Source organism: Micropterus dolomieu, linkage group LG22 (assembly GCF_021292245.1).
Source record: "Micropterus dolomieu isolate WLL.071019.BEF.003 ecotype Adirondacks linkage group LG22, ASM2129224v1, whole genome shotgun sequence".
NCBI classification, from domain to species: domain Eukaryota; kingdom Metazoa; phylum Chordata; class Actinopteri; order Centrarchiformes; family Centrarchidae; genus Micropterus; species Micropterus dolomieu.
In genome coordinates, this window is record NC_060171.1 from 23,227,702 (window position 1) to 23,240,764 (window position 13,063).

The window sequence follows — 13,063 nt, forward strand, 5'->3', positions numbered from 1 at the left end:
GAGGGCTAACACTTCTGTATTTAAAATCCCCCTATTTTTTTTTTTTTTTTTTTTTTAGATTTTGAATTTGGGGTTTTCATAGCTGTATTCAATAATCATCAAAACTGTATCAAATAAAGGCTTGAAATATCTCACTTTGCATGTAATAAGTCTATATTATATTAGTTTCACCTTTAAGTTGAATTACTGAAATAAATGAACTTTTGCACGATATGCTAATTTTTCGAGTTTCTCGTGTGTGTGTGTGTGTATATTTGTGTGTGTGTGTGTGTGTGTGTATGTGTATATATAAGTTATATAGTAAATATTGGTTTGGCATTAGTAAATTTACATTTGTGGATATAATACTTGATACTCCAAAAAGTATTTGTTTGTTATTTATTTAAGATTACATTCAACATTCGTAAAACCAAAAATTACGTTTTTATACAGTAGTCCAAAATTACAGTAAATATTATCTATTATAGATCACACCTACAACATGAGTCACTCACAAATCCTTTGCTGTCATCCTCATGCATATTGTATTCGTGTCGAAGTAAAGGAAAAGAAAAGATTAAAACTAAAATAAATAATTGCTTGGTTTTTCTTTAGACGTCCCATGGACCCGTGGACCACAACTTGGGAACCACTCATGTCACATACGGACCGGAAGCAGTCATGTGGAAAGCCGGAAATTCCTTTTGTTGACTATCGGATATTTGTTTTTCCGGCCTCTTTTTAAGAACTATTGATGAACTCTTATTGTCTGGTTTCTATTCAAACGTAGTTTTTTTTATTATTGGTTTGTCGACAACAAAGATAGTACTCGTGTTGGACTGGAAAGTTTCATATAGATACCGAATCACTGTCTTACTTGTAGTCGGGCCCGAGGCTGGGCTAACTTTAGCCTAGCATTGCTGTCTAAGTGTTAGTCCTGCTAGCTAGCGTTAGCTTGTCTTAGCTGTCACTTCATCTGGCTTAAAAAACAGCTGCTCACTCAATTAACTCATTAATAAGAACGATTACAACAAACGCCTAACAACCATGGCAGTTGTCAACGAAGGTGCCCTGAAGAAAATGCTAAAGGTAAGCCTACTGCTGAACAGTAACGTTAGCAAGTGAGCTAATGCTACCGATACCAAACATGTTAGTTTGCGCAGAGACATTTCAGAGCCTATAAGGACTTTGGTTAGCGTCAGCAGGTTAACATTTCCTGGGATGGGTCGTTCTTAATAAACGACCCGTTTTCCCTTTCATGTTCAGCACGTTAAACATTTGGTTTTGTTGTAAGCGATCACTATTGTGGCGCATTTAACGTTAACCATCTCACACATTTTTGTGTTGCATTTTACAATCTAGCATAACTAACGTTAATACTAAGCCAACATCACTTATAACGTTATGTTTAACTATAAACACGTTTCGGAACCAATATTCCTAGTTTTGAAAAGGCTATCTTTCCGATTCTGTTTTTACAACAACGATCCCACATGCTAACGAGCTGTTGCTCAGCCTGTAGAAATATGTTTCTTAATAAAGAAAGATGGCAACCGTAAATACTTTATACTTGGATTAATTATAAAGTATTTGTTTCTCAGTATAAAAGACAGGTCACCCATTCATGCTAAAATGTGGAATTTATTTAAAGCTTAATCAGCGATTTATGATAATACAAATTACATGCTTATTGGAGTTTGATGTACAGATGAAACATAAGCGTTTTCTGAACTTCACAATTGATCACAATTTTGTGTCCTTAATAGTGCGACTAGGCCTTTTAAATGCTGATTATAGATGCCATCTGATTTTGTACAGAATAAGAATGAAAGTTTATAACAGTGATAGTTGTGACATCTGTGATTCAGTCTGGTTAGACCTGGGAGTGATAGCCGGTTTCAGCCAGAGTATTGACTTTGATGGTTGAGGGTATAATTTGTCACATTCAAATCACTTATTGTAACGCTTTAAGGACCTGGTATTAAACAAAGCTAGCAAACAGCTGCAAACTTTGAGCTGCGCTAAAAGTACTTTGTGTCTGCTCATTTTAAATGTGTCAGCAATTGTGTGTGTCAATATACTAACATACATGACTTGTTCTCCTTCTCTCCTTTCGTTGTCATTGTCCAGCAATACAAATACAGAGATCTGACTGTTCGTGAGATGATCAATGTCATCTCACAGTACAAGGACTTGAAGCCTCTTATGGATGCTTATGGTAAACTGAATGATCCTGATCTCCTGTTTTTTACTGTCTGATCTCAGTTATGTATTGAATGTTTATAAAATGGTATATATCCGACGTTTTTCTAGTTGACGTGTAATCTTCTTGTATTTCAGTGTTTAATGATGGCTCCACAAGAGACCTGATGAGCTTGACAGGAACTGTCCCAGTCAGCTACAGAGGTAAAGAATGTCCTTTTTGAATCTGAAAGACTGAAGTATAGAAAGTTGAGTGTCTGATTGTGTTTAGCTGTGGTTAATTGCTTACCTACAATTTCTTCCTACTCGAGTGGAGTGAGTAACAAATGCGAGGTATATTTATTTATTATTTAGTGTTACACTTGAATCTACTGCCTTTTCCCTCAGTTCTCTTTTCCTCACACACACGCACAAATCTACAGCTCTGGTCTCTTAGTACAAACACACCGGCCTGCCCTGCCTCTTTCTGTTTCTCTCTCCTTGTATGTCTCTGCTCTGCTGACTTTTTCCATCAGCAGTACATTTTATAAAGTCGCCGAAAAGACACAGAACTCGTCTTTTGGATTTTCTACCTGCAATCCCGTTTTCAGCAGCAGGTGCGCCGCATGTGGAGCAGGCTTGTTAATGACGTGCCATATTGAAACCAACATGGTATCTGCACTCGTGTGATCACTGCTCACTGTTGCTTTACCTGGTCCATGCTTGTAAGATATGCACCGTGTCCTCGTCCTGTAACATAATACCAGACAACATCTCTTTCTGTGTTTCTTGCAAAATGCTAAAATGGGTCGCCAAATATATCTGGGCGGTCCTCCCAAGTAAAGTCAATATGCAGGGAACACTGTATGCAGTGTATTGTAATTGCTGTTTGTCTTTATGCAGAGCTCCCCTGTGCTCCTGAAAACAGAAAATGCTGAGATGTCATAGTGTGTGTGTGTGTGTGTGTGTGTGTGTGTGTGTGTGTGTCTCCTGTAGGCAATATCTACAACATCCCAGTGTGTCTGTGGTTGCTAGACACATATCCCTACAACCCTCCCATATGCTTTGTCAAACCTACCAGTGCCATGATGATTAAAACTGGCAAGCACATCGATGCCAACGGCAAGATCTACCTGCCTTATCTACATGAGTGGAAGCATGTAAGTGTGAGGGTCTTCACACACTATTCTGTTTTTATGTATAGACTGTTTATTTAGGCAATGACACTAACTGGAATTTGTAAAATGTAAAAAAACATAGATTGAAAATGGATAATAAGAAAAGCAATACAAAAGCATTGCGTAATGTTGTAGAAGATCTGAGGTTTACCTGCAGCAGTGACATTTTTGAGTGGCTTTAACATACAACACTATTTGCAAGCATAACTGTAGCTCTTGGAATATTTAGATATGTCTATGACTACCAGTCAGTCAGCAAAAAATGGCATCATGGAGGGCCATAAAGGTAACTGTGGCTTTAGATAGTATTTGAACATTGACTTGCCTTTTGGTCATTTTAAATAATATTCTGCATTAGTTGTCTTGGTTAATAAAACTTTCCCTTGACTTGTATGTCTTACAGCCTCAGTCAGACCTGTATGGTCTGATTCAGGTGATGATTGTGGTGTTTGGAGAGGAGCCTCCTGTGTTTTCCCGCCCCACCACACAAGCCCCCTACCAAGCCTTCCAAGCAGCTGGACCTCCTAACCGTGAGTGAAATAAATTTTTGTTGCAAATAAACTGGGTAATCTACGTGGCTATGGTGTTGTCTGCAAGTGTAAGTAGAAAAGAATTACAAAGTGAGATTGTGCCAGAATAGAAGCATTTGCATATGCCATTTTTCCATTACCAGTACCAGCTCAACTCTCCTAGACTTGGTTTTGGCCTGCCGTCCTCCAATTTCCTACCCCTGTAGCTGGTCATCATAGCAACTCCACACACAACTGCTGCGATGTAATGTTCAATTCGACACACACACCAGCGACCCACACAGAGCTGTCTCTTGATTTAAGTTAAAACGTTTCAACATTACTCAGAATATAAAGACAGATAAGCGGTATGAAAACCTTACAGCTGTGTTTTCCTCTGCCGTTGTTGCTGCAGCGGTCTGTGTGACTGTGGGACCTGAGTGCTCTGTGAACGGGCAGCTGGCCGGCCTCGCAGGCTCCTCCGCAGGCTTCCCCCGCCGCCACTTGTGGAGTTCCTCAACTCCGAAAACTTTTTTGTTCTGCCATCACTTTTTGTGAAACTGTCAATATTCAAAATCTACACAGTTGATTTCTCACCTCAGAACTTCTTATAAGTGGATTTAGTGATGAAATAACGTATGAAAATTGTAAAATATAAAACTTGTTTGGCGCGTGCAATGATGATGCAGTGAATAATGACGATTCTCTCTGACCAATCAGTAGTCTGCTGCTTCACATCACATTTTAGTATCGCCTCAGCTCACTTAGAACCTCGACGGAGGTGATACAAAAAAAGTACCTGGTAGCAGGTACAACTTTTCCACTATGGAAAACCAAAAAAGACGAGTAAAGTCGAGGCGAGTCGAGCTGGTACCATGCACTGGAAAAGGGGCTATGTACCTTGAAAAGTGTTTCTAATATTTTGGCCGCCCCATTTATATATCAGTGTTGGGAGACTAAATATTAGAAACACCTCTTAAAAAAAACCAACACCATTCATAAGCACAGCAAGCTACAGCTTCCAAAATATCCATAAAGTTAATTACACCTAAGAAACATTATAGCCTTCATTAAGGGTAGGCTTAATTGCAGGGCTTAAACTGATTTAGATTTAGCTGAGTGTACCTAATAAACGGGCAACTGAGTGTAATTTCCAATACATTGAAAACCTTTTCTGAATTGATTTGTTTTTCTTCTAATTGATCTTCAAAGTGATGTTTTACAATGTTGTTGCCATAAGTTGACTGTTTGCCTTAAAAGATAACAAAATCAACTTACTGTAACTGTACGTAATTGTATCTTCTGACTTTATAGTGAATGTTGAACAGGTATGTTACCTGTTTGGGGTTTGCTAATACTGTAGCTTATCATTTAAAATTTTCGAAATTAAAGGTTAATATTGTAATGTTCAAAACACCAGGTTTAGCAAAGGCATACATGAGCTCATGTGTATGCATTTGCCCTTTAAGTAATTGAAAGTTTTTTTATTAAATTGATTATTTTCATTTTACTTAAGAAGTGGTGTTAGTGATGTTTTGTGTGATAGATTACTTACCGATAGTATTTTTTATTGAAAATGTTTTCAAGTAGGTCATCCAGGTACTGTTTTTTACATATTGTCAGGGAACACAGCATTTTCATACTGTGACAGTGGTTCAGCTCTTTTAGGTTAATGGTTTAGGTTAATGTTTTTGCAGATGTATACTGGTACACATGCCTTATTATTGCATCATGTTTAAAGCGATGCATTTATTTCCTTAAGCACCAGATGGAGCTCATATACCACCATAGCTCACCATGGAAAAATGAAAGTGAATGTGTCCCTGAGAACGAGAGAGAGAAATGTTTTAACAGTTTACGTGCATGTCCTGATTGTTCAACTATCTCTGTACCTCAGCTTCCTACATGCCTGGTATGCCTGCGGTCTCACCCTACAGCCCAAATCCGAACCAGGGGTAAGATGTTTCTCAAGCAGTTCTCAACCGTCTCCCCGACTTCACACACTGTATTTCCCAACAAACCTGTCTTGGCAATGTTTTTGGGGTTCCTTCAGCAGCGTATCACACAGAAGCATATTTTTAAAACGCTGTACAACTGGTTGAGTTACATTTATAGCTAAATGTTACGGACATTTAAAAAGTGGGGGAAATGTAAAGCATTAGCTCTTTGTTATTTGCAGAGGCTATCCAGCATACCAGTACCCGGGGGGCAACTCTTACCCTGCCACTGCTGGACCTGCTCATTATCCCACCCAGACTCCAGTTGCCACAGTGGGTATGTATCACATTTAGTATCTGGGGGGCTTTATTTTTCTTTATCATCAGTACATTTGAATGTTCTCTTAGAAATTGTTATTGTTTGCACTTCTCCACACACATTTGTCTTTTTTTTGTCTTAATATATAACAGAATGATTCAATACTTGTCAAAAGCTTAATTCACCCCTCAAATAACCAATACATTTCCTGCTTTCCAACGTCTTTAGCTAAACCTGAATCAAGACATTTGACCTTTTGACTCAAACTCTCTCACCCTCTGTGTGACTCCGGTGGCGTCCTGAGCCCCCAGCAAAAGGTCATTAGTGTAACTAGAGGAGGGAGCATTAAAGGCCAAAGAGCGCTATCTTTAGGATCGGAACAGTAACTCCACACAAAGACAAAACTATCAGGGGACCCATCGGCTGTCCCAACATCAGTTTGCACCAGTGAAATGCTGGTCAAGGACCAGAGTACAGGAGGAGCTTAAGCTGTCTCCTATAATTAGCAAAGCAGAAGAAATGAGTTTGCCTGTAGACTACTCAGATCTCAAGGCTGAATCAACTCTGACATTTGTAGTGCTGACTTGACTGCACATGAGTTGGTCTTGACTCTCTAGACATCCATCGGGAGTGATGGTAACTAACTACGTTTACTAGTACATTTACAAATATTGTGCTTAGATACAATTCTGATATACTTGTACTATACTTGAGTAATTCCCTTTTCTGCTACTTTACACTCCTACTTCACTATAATTCAGAGGGTAGTATTTTACATATTACTTTACTACATTTGATCATTTTAGTTTTTACATAAAAACATAATACACTTACTACTGTACTACTAAACTACCTAGTAGTATACAAATATCTAAAATTGGCTCGGCACATTGACAAACTATAACATTAAAATACTTTTACATGTATATTTTAGTGAAATAAGAAGAATATTATTATATACTATAATAACACTTTTTTAAAGGAGCCCTTCTGTAGATAATAACTTATTTTACTTAAGTAACATTTTGAATTCAGGACTTCAAGGACTAGTAATGGTGTATTTTTAGACTGTGGAATTTATACTCACTTAGGTATGATCTGAGCCACCCCTGCACATTAACTCAGTCCTCATGAAGTCTGTTAAGACTGGGGGTCAATCTGCAGGGTCATGTGGTGGAGCAGTAACTGTTCCATAAAAAAACAAATCAATATTCTGATAATGTCGACTAGCGGCGAGAATCATCTCCACCCAGTTGATGAAACTCGGCATACGGCGTGATCGTAAAGTAACCAGCTGACTTGCTGGTAGAGTTTTGCTTTATAAACATCTAAAACCTGAAGCACAATCTGGCTCTGTTTGGGACTGCGAGCTGCACTTTATTGGAGCTGCAGAAGTTAACATGAGGATTTGCGCTGAGATGTCTGCCTGATTGGCAGTGATGGTTTCAGTTTCTACCTCTGAAGTGCAGTGCACTTGTCTCATTCAGTACAGTCTGATGGGGAGCACAGCAGAGTATAGGTCAGGTAGACTTTTAAAAAAAGATTATGAATTCTCATTAAATAATAATGTTAGTCTCATAATATTACGATTTTCTTCTGGACATGTCAGAGAACAAAGCTATGTGAGATTCTGAATGTGCCGAAAGTTTTGAACATGCGCAGAAAAGCTGCTGAATCAAAATCCAGGTGTTTATAACTGAATTGAAATTAAATAATTTATCATCAAGGTAAAAAGGTACCCCAACAGATAACTCTTCATTTTTGTTTATAAATCTTTTTGTTTGAATTAAGCAAAATAAATATTATTTATTTGATCAATTTATAATCATTTATTATGTCATTAACAACTATTGAGAATAATAAAGTAAAGAAACACCATTTTGATTTTGGGATGCTTTACGTTAACTTCAGGACGGTCCAAATTGTTTTTCAGGACGGTTCTCTTTCAGGTCAAAAAAGTTAGTCTGGAGCCCTGCCATCATGCATTAGTCCAGAGTTGTAACTAAACGTCACTGTCTTGTTTTTAAATGATGTATGGGGAGTGCCGTGATCACATCCTGTCTGGACTGGTCCCACAGATGTTTCATACGGGAATGTGCAAGTTTACTTTCGTATACACACATATGAACGTATTTCCACGTGCAGTCATCGTTTTCCGAGCTACAGTTTATAAACAACGTGGCACGTCTGCGTTTATAAAACGTAATAAAGAGTTGTCTTTCACTAACATTGTTCAGACACAGTTTGGCAAGCTACCAAGACACAGACGGACAAGAGCTGTGCTGCTCAGCTGGTTAGCAGGACAGACAGACAAAGAGAGATTCACTGCACCTGCACATTAGGCTAAGTCTGATCTACATCAGACTATGAGAGGAGAGAACACGTGTTTACCTGACTGCTGTTCCCGCACTTCACTGTCATTGAGTTTTTTTCTCTTCTCATGCCTAGAAGGATAGTCCCTCTTCATCCTCTCATCAAAGTTTTAAACATTCGTGTTCAGCTTTGACAGGAAAGAGAGGCGGGGCAGTCCAGCGCTGGATTATCACTGCGTATGCCAGTGTCGCATCAGCTGGCTAAAGTTGATTCGCGCTGAGTCGGCTTTACCACTTTTACTGTACATTTGTTTTTCAGTGCTGCTTCACTCATGTGTGCTGCAAAGGCTACTAATACTGATGTAACGAGGTCTCGTGCAGAATGTAACAGAGTAAAAAGTTGATATTTGGCTTAGAGATGTAGCGAAGTGAAAGTAAAAAGATGCAAGAACTTACAAGTACAGTAACGAAGTATTTCTACTTCTTTACTTTCCACCACTACAACATCATAACCTAAATTGGGAGACCAAACCTGTGTCCCTCCATAAACTGTGTCAAGCCAGAGACTGTTTTCTTGCATTATGGGGAAGATTTCTTGAAATGCCAGAACATTTATTTAGTTTCAATGATGGAGGAGACAGACATGAAGTGGAGGGTCTGGGGGCCCTCTCCCAGAACATTTTAAGCATTAAAGACTTAATTTCCTGCATTCTGGTGAAAATTTCTGCCTCAGTTTATGGTGGAAAAGTCATAATTTATGTAAAGGCAAACACAGGTGACAATTCAAAATATAAAAAATTAATAGAATATTATGCAGTGACGCTTTTCAGGCATTCTGTAGCTGTTGCTTTTAAATAGACTTTCTTCTGTAGATCAACTTTTCTAATTTAATAACATCTCTGCAGAGTCAGCACATATGCGGGCATGATTTAGTCCTCCCTCCTCTTTTGAGTCTTTTGTTTGGGTCTGTGCATGTGGCACCTTTTCAACTCAAATAAGTTCATTTTAATTCAAGTTATAAATTCCTGAACTTTAAGAGCTGCTGTGTTTCAACAGGATTTCTGCTCATGTTTTTCATGTCAAGAAAAACGTATAAAGGCGAGACTGACATCATCATTTAATTAGGATTCATATGTCCTATACTCTGCTGTGCATTACTTTATTTCTCTGCTAGAATTATCCCCTTTAGACCATTTGACCGACACAGTTTGGGACTGCATGTTGCATGTGAAACTGAAACCAACTGGAAAACACTCGCCACAAATCCACACACATAACTTGAGCAGCTCCGGTAAAGTGCAGCTCACAGTACCAAACAGAGCAAGGCTGCGCCTCAGGTTTTAGATGTTTATATTGCAAAATAACATGACTTTTCACAACGGACTGGACTCACAGCGTGTGGTGCACTTAATTACTATCATTGCATACCTCAGCGATTTTACAGGATATTGTTTGAATATTAAAAGTTTTTTGCCAGCTGCTGTTTTCTGTTTCTTCGGTTCACGGTCTCACATCTCTTCTGAAACTCTTCCTCTTAAGGCCCGAGCAGAGATGGAACCATTGGCGAGGACACCATCCGCGCGTCTCTGATTTCAGCTGTGAGTGACAAGCTTCGCTGGAGGATGAAGGAGGAGATGGACAGAGCTCAGGCAGAGTTGGATGCCCTGAAGCGAACAGAGGAAGACCTGAAGAAAGGACATCAGAAACTGGAGGAGATGGTCTCAAGACTGGATCAGGAAGTGGTGAGAGAGCCTTCTCTTTTTACATCTGTATTTTTTTTTTCTTCTCTCTCATATCGTTACTTTGCCATAATAACAAAAAGGATTTGGTTGTAATCATTGCGTTTCCACTAGAATGAGGTTGACAGGAATATCGAGCTGTTGAAGAGAAAGGACGAGGAGCTGAGTGAGGCCTTGGAGAAGATGGAGAACCAGTCAGAGAACAATGACATTGATGACGTCATTGTGCCCACAGCTCCGCTGTACAAACAGATCCTAAACCTGTATGCTGAAGAAAATGCAATTGAGGATACTATCTTCTACCTGGGAGAGGCTCTCCGCAGGGGCGTCATAGACCTGGAGGTTTTTCTCAAGGTGACCACATCATCACAGCTGCCACTAAGGCACAACATCATAATGTCTACATGGCCTGCAACGTGAAAGCGGCTCATTAGCAGAGCAGCAGCTTTAGTCTCAGTCTCAGGCAGTGTCTACTACACAGGATGCATTCAGGCACATTACTTAGTGTAGGTCACGCATTTTGACAGCGCTCAGATCCCAACACACAATCACTGTAATTATGTGCATAAAACAGAAGAAAATAGACTTGAAGCATAAAAATATGCTTTGGGTCTTATTTAAACGCGCATGAAACGAGTAAAACACGCTGTGTTGCAGAGCATTTGTACACAGCAGTATGGATTAAAATAGAAACGCTGAGTCAGAAGGATGAATGAAAGACGCGAAGGAAAGGGCTCTTGTGTAGATATGCTTTAAGACACAGATATAAACACGCTTGAGTCCTGTGTGATTTCAGCCTTATTGATTTCTCAATTCTCTTTTGTTACAGCATGTACGCCTTCTGTCCAGAAAGCAGTTCCAGCTTCGTGCCCTCATGCAGAAAGCCCGCAAGACTGCAGGCCTTAGTGATCTCTACTGACGCACACTGACTACCGGGAAACATTGATATGTTCGTGCTCCTTTACCCTCTTCTCTTCCTCCTCTGTTGTATTCCCTTTTTAATGTATTTTTTTTAGTTCAAACAGCTGCCCTCTTTTTAATCTCTATAAAATCTGTTCTTGTGTGACAGAAATGTGAACAGCAACAACAGAGAGTCCCTAAATATACAACATTTATGAAGAATCGGACTGTCTTGTTCAGCAGTGAAAACTGTGGCTGCTGTTCTACTCTGACATTATTTGTATTTTGATCTGACCAAATACTTCTTTGAGATCATTTTGCAAGACATTACACAGTTACTGTTGTGCCCCAACATTAAATAAAAGCCACAGACTACATTGTGAACCATGTACAATATGGCATGTGCTTAACACACATGCCATATTGGTAACTACTAATATGGTCTACTCTAGTTTGTGGTTTGTATGTTGACCTGTATATGTTCATGCTCTCCAGGGTAGCCACAGGTTCTGTTAGCAGTCTCTTTGCCAGGCTAGTAAGCACAAATTGTTAGGGGCTAGTAGCGAGGGGCTTTAGAGAGAGCCATATGTCCACACACTTCATAATGAAAAGGTTAGGCTTTGATATAAAAACCCAGAGCAACCTTTCAGGAAGGACAGGGGGTTCAGCCTAAGGATTTAATGCTGTATGAGGTCTGGCTCATGTTCAGTAGCCATGGAGTCAAAGTGATCGCCTTTCATACAGTAGATTTGATGATGAACGTGGACCTGAATTGTGTTTTGTCAGTGTCTTGTTCGAGTCTGTTAATGAGCTGAATGAGCTTCCATGTCTCTTGTCCACACTATTCGTTTCTCCCTGTTCTGTGTGTCTCTTCCCAATGGTGTGAGTGAGGTTCTTTCATTTTATGTCAGCTGCTCAGGTCTGCCCTCCAGTCTGACTGCATTTAACCAGTCACTCTTGTACAGTGGTTGTTTCACTCTGTTTAAAGGTGGATGACCGTCTAGAGAGGTTTTACAAAGGAAATTCTGTATTTCTTTCTTTACTTTTCCGTTTTCCTTATGCTGTCGACTCATTCTCAGTCCTGCTGAGAGATTTAGGTTTTCAGTAAACACAAGGAAAAAGTTGTGAATAAAGCCTAATAAAGGACTAGGGTACAAAACATAAAGAACTATACTAATCAAGAAGTTAACTTATGTAAAGTTTGCAAACAGGTCTCATTTAAATTAGCCTTTTACTAAATGCACTTTGAATTGTATGATAGAATATCTACTGTTATTTTTTCTTGTTTCCAATTGAACCATAGACCACCTGTTCTTTTATATCTGTAGATTTATGTAAATCAGTAGAAACAAAATAAATCTGATTGAACTGTTCATCTCTTTCTGGTCATTTAAGTATTCATTATGTAGTTTTCATAATTGTTTGTTATTAATCAAAGAAAAGTAAGCCCCGATAATGAAGTGTTTTTTCTGTCGTACACACGCACTCTAAAATCGCAGAAAGTACTTTGTGAACTACTGTAATTGATAGTATTTTAGTTCTTGCTGACTAAACACTTTAAAATACTGGTATGTCAGCAGGTGCAGCAGTAGTTACCTAGGTGTACATGTTCACCATGCCATGATATCACAGATATAGTGACCATATTTTGATCTCCTGCATAAAAATCTCTTGCCTGCCTCGTGTTGGCCCACAGCTGCCCTGTGAACACATAAACTGAAGCAAATTATAAATGCAACACGTTTGTTTTTGCCCCCATCCATCATGAGCTGAACTCAAAGATCTAAGGCTTTCTCTATGGACACAAAAGGCCTATCCACCTCACAGGTGTGGCATATCAAGATGCTGATCAGACAGAATGGGTATTGCACAGGTGTGCCTTAGGCTGGCCACAATAAGAGGCCACTCAAAAATGTGCAGTTCCATCACACAGCACAATGCCACACATGTTGCAAGTTTTGAGGGAGCGCGCAATTGGCATGCTGACTGCAGGAATATCCACCAGAGCT

The 13,063-nt window shown here is 39.3% G+C and overlaps 1 protein-coding gene across 1 annotated transcript; it reads left to right on the forward strand.

Moving 5' to 3' along the window:
- Positions 1–646: 646 nt before the first annotated feature.
- tsg101a (tumor susceptibility 101a) lies at positions 647–12,427 on the forward strand. Its single transcript, XM_046037978.1, has 10 exons — positions 647–1,068; positions 2,110–2,197; positions 2,320–2,385; positions 3,157–3,320; positions 3,742–3,868; positions 5,745–5,802; positions 6,027–6,121; positions 9,955–10,157; positions 10,269–10,508; positions 10,984–12,427. The coding sequence occupies exons 1-10, from the start codon at positions 1,027–1,029 to the stop codon at positions 11,071–11,073; spliced, it is 1,173 nt and encodes a 390-aa protein (XP_045893934.1). The 5' UTR covers positions 647–1,026; the 3' UTR covers positions 11,074–12,427.
- Positions 12,428–13,063: the final 636 nt, after the last annotated feature.

Coding starts and splice junctions, on each gene's coding strand:
- tsg101a (XM_046037978.1), top strand. CDS start 1,027: ATGGCAGTTGTCAACGAAGGTGCCCTGAAGAAAATGCTAAAG. Junction 3,869..5,744: donor AGCAGCTGGACCTCCTAACC/GTGAGTGAAATA, acceptor TCTGTACCTCAG/CTTCCTACATGCCTGGTATG. Junction 6,122..9,954: donor GACTCCAGTTGCCACAGTGG/GTATGTATCACA, acceptor CTTCCTCTTAAG/GCCCGAGCAGAGATGGAACC.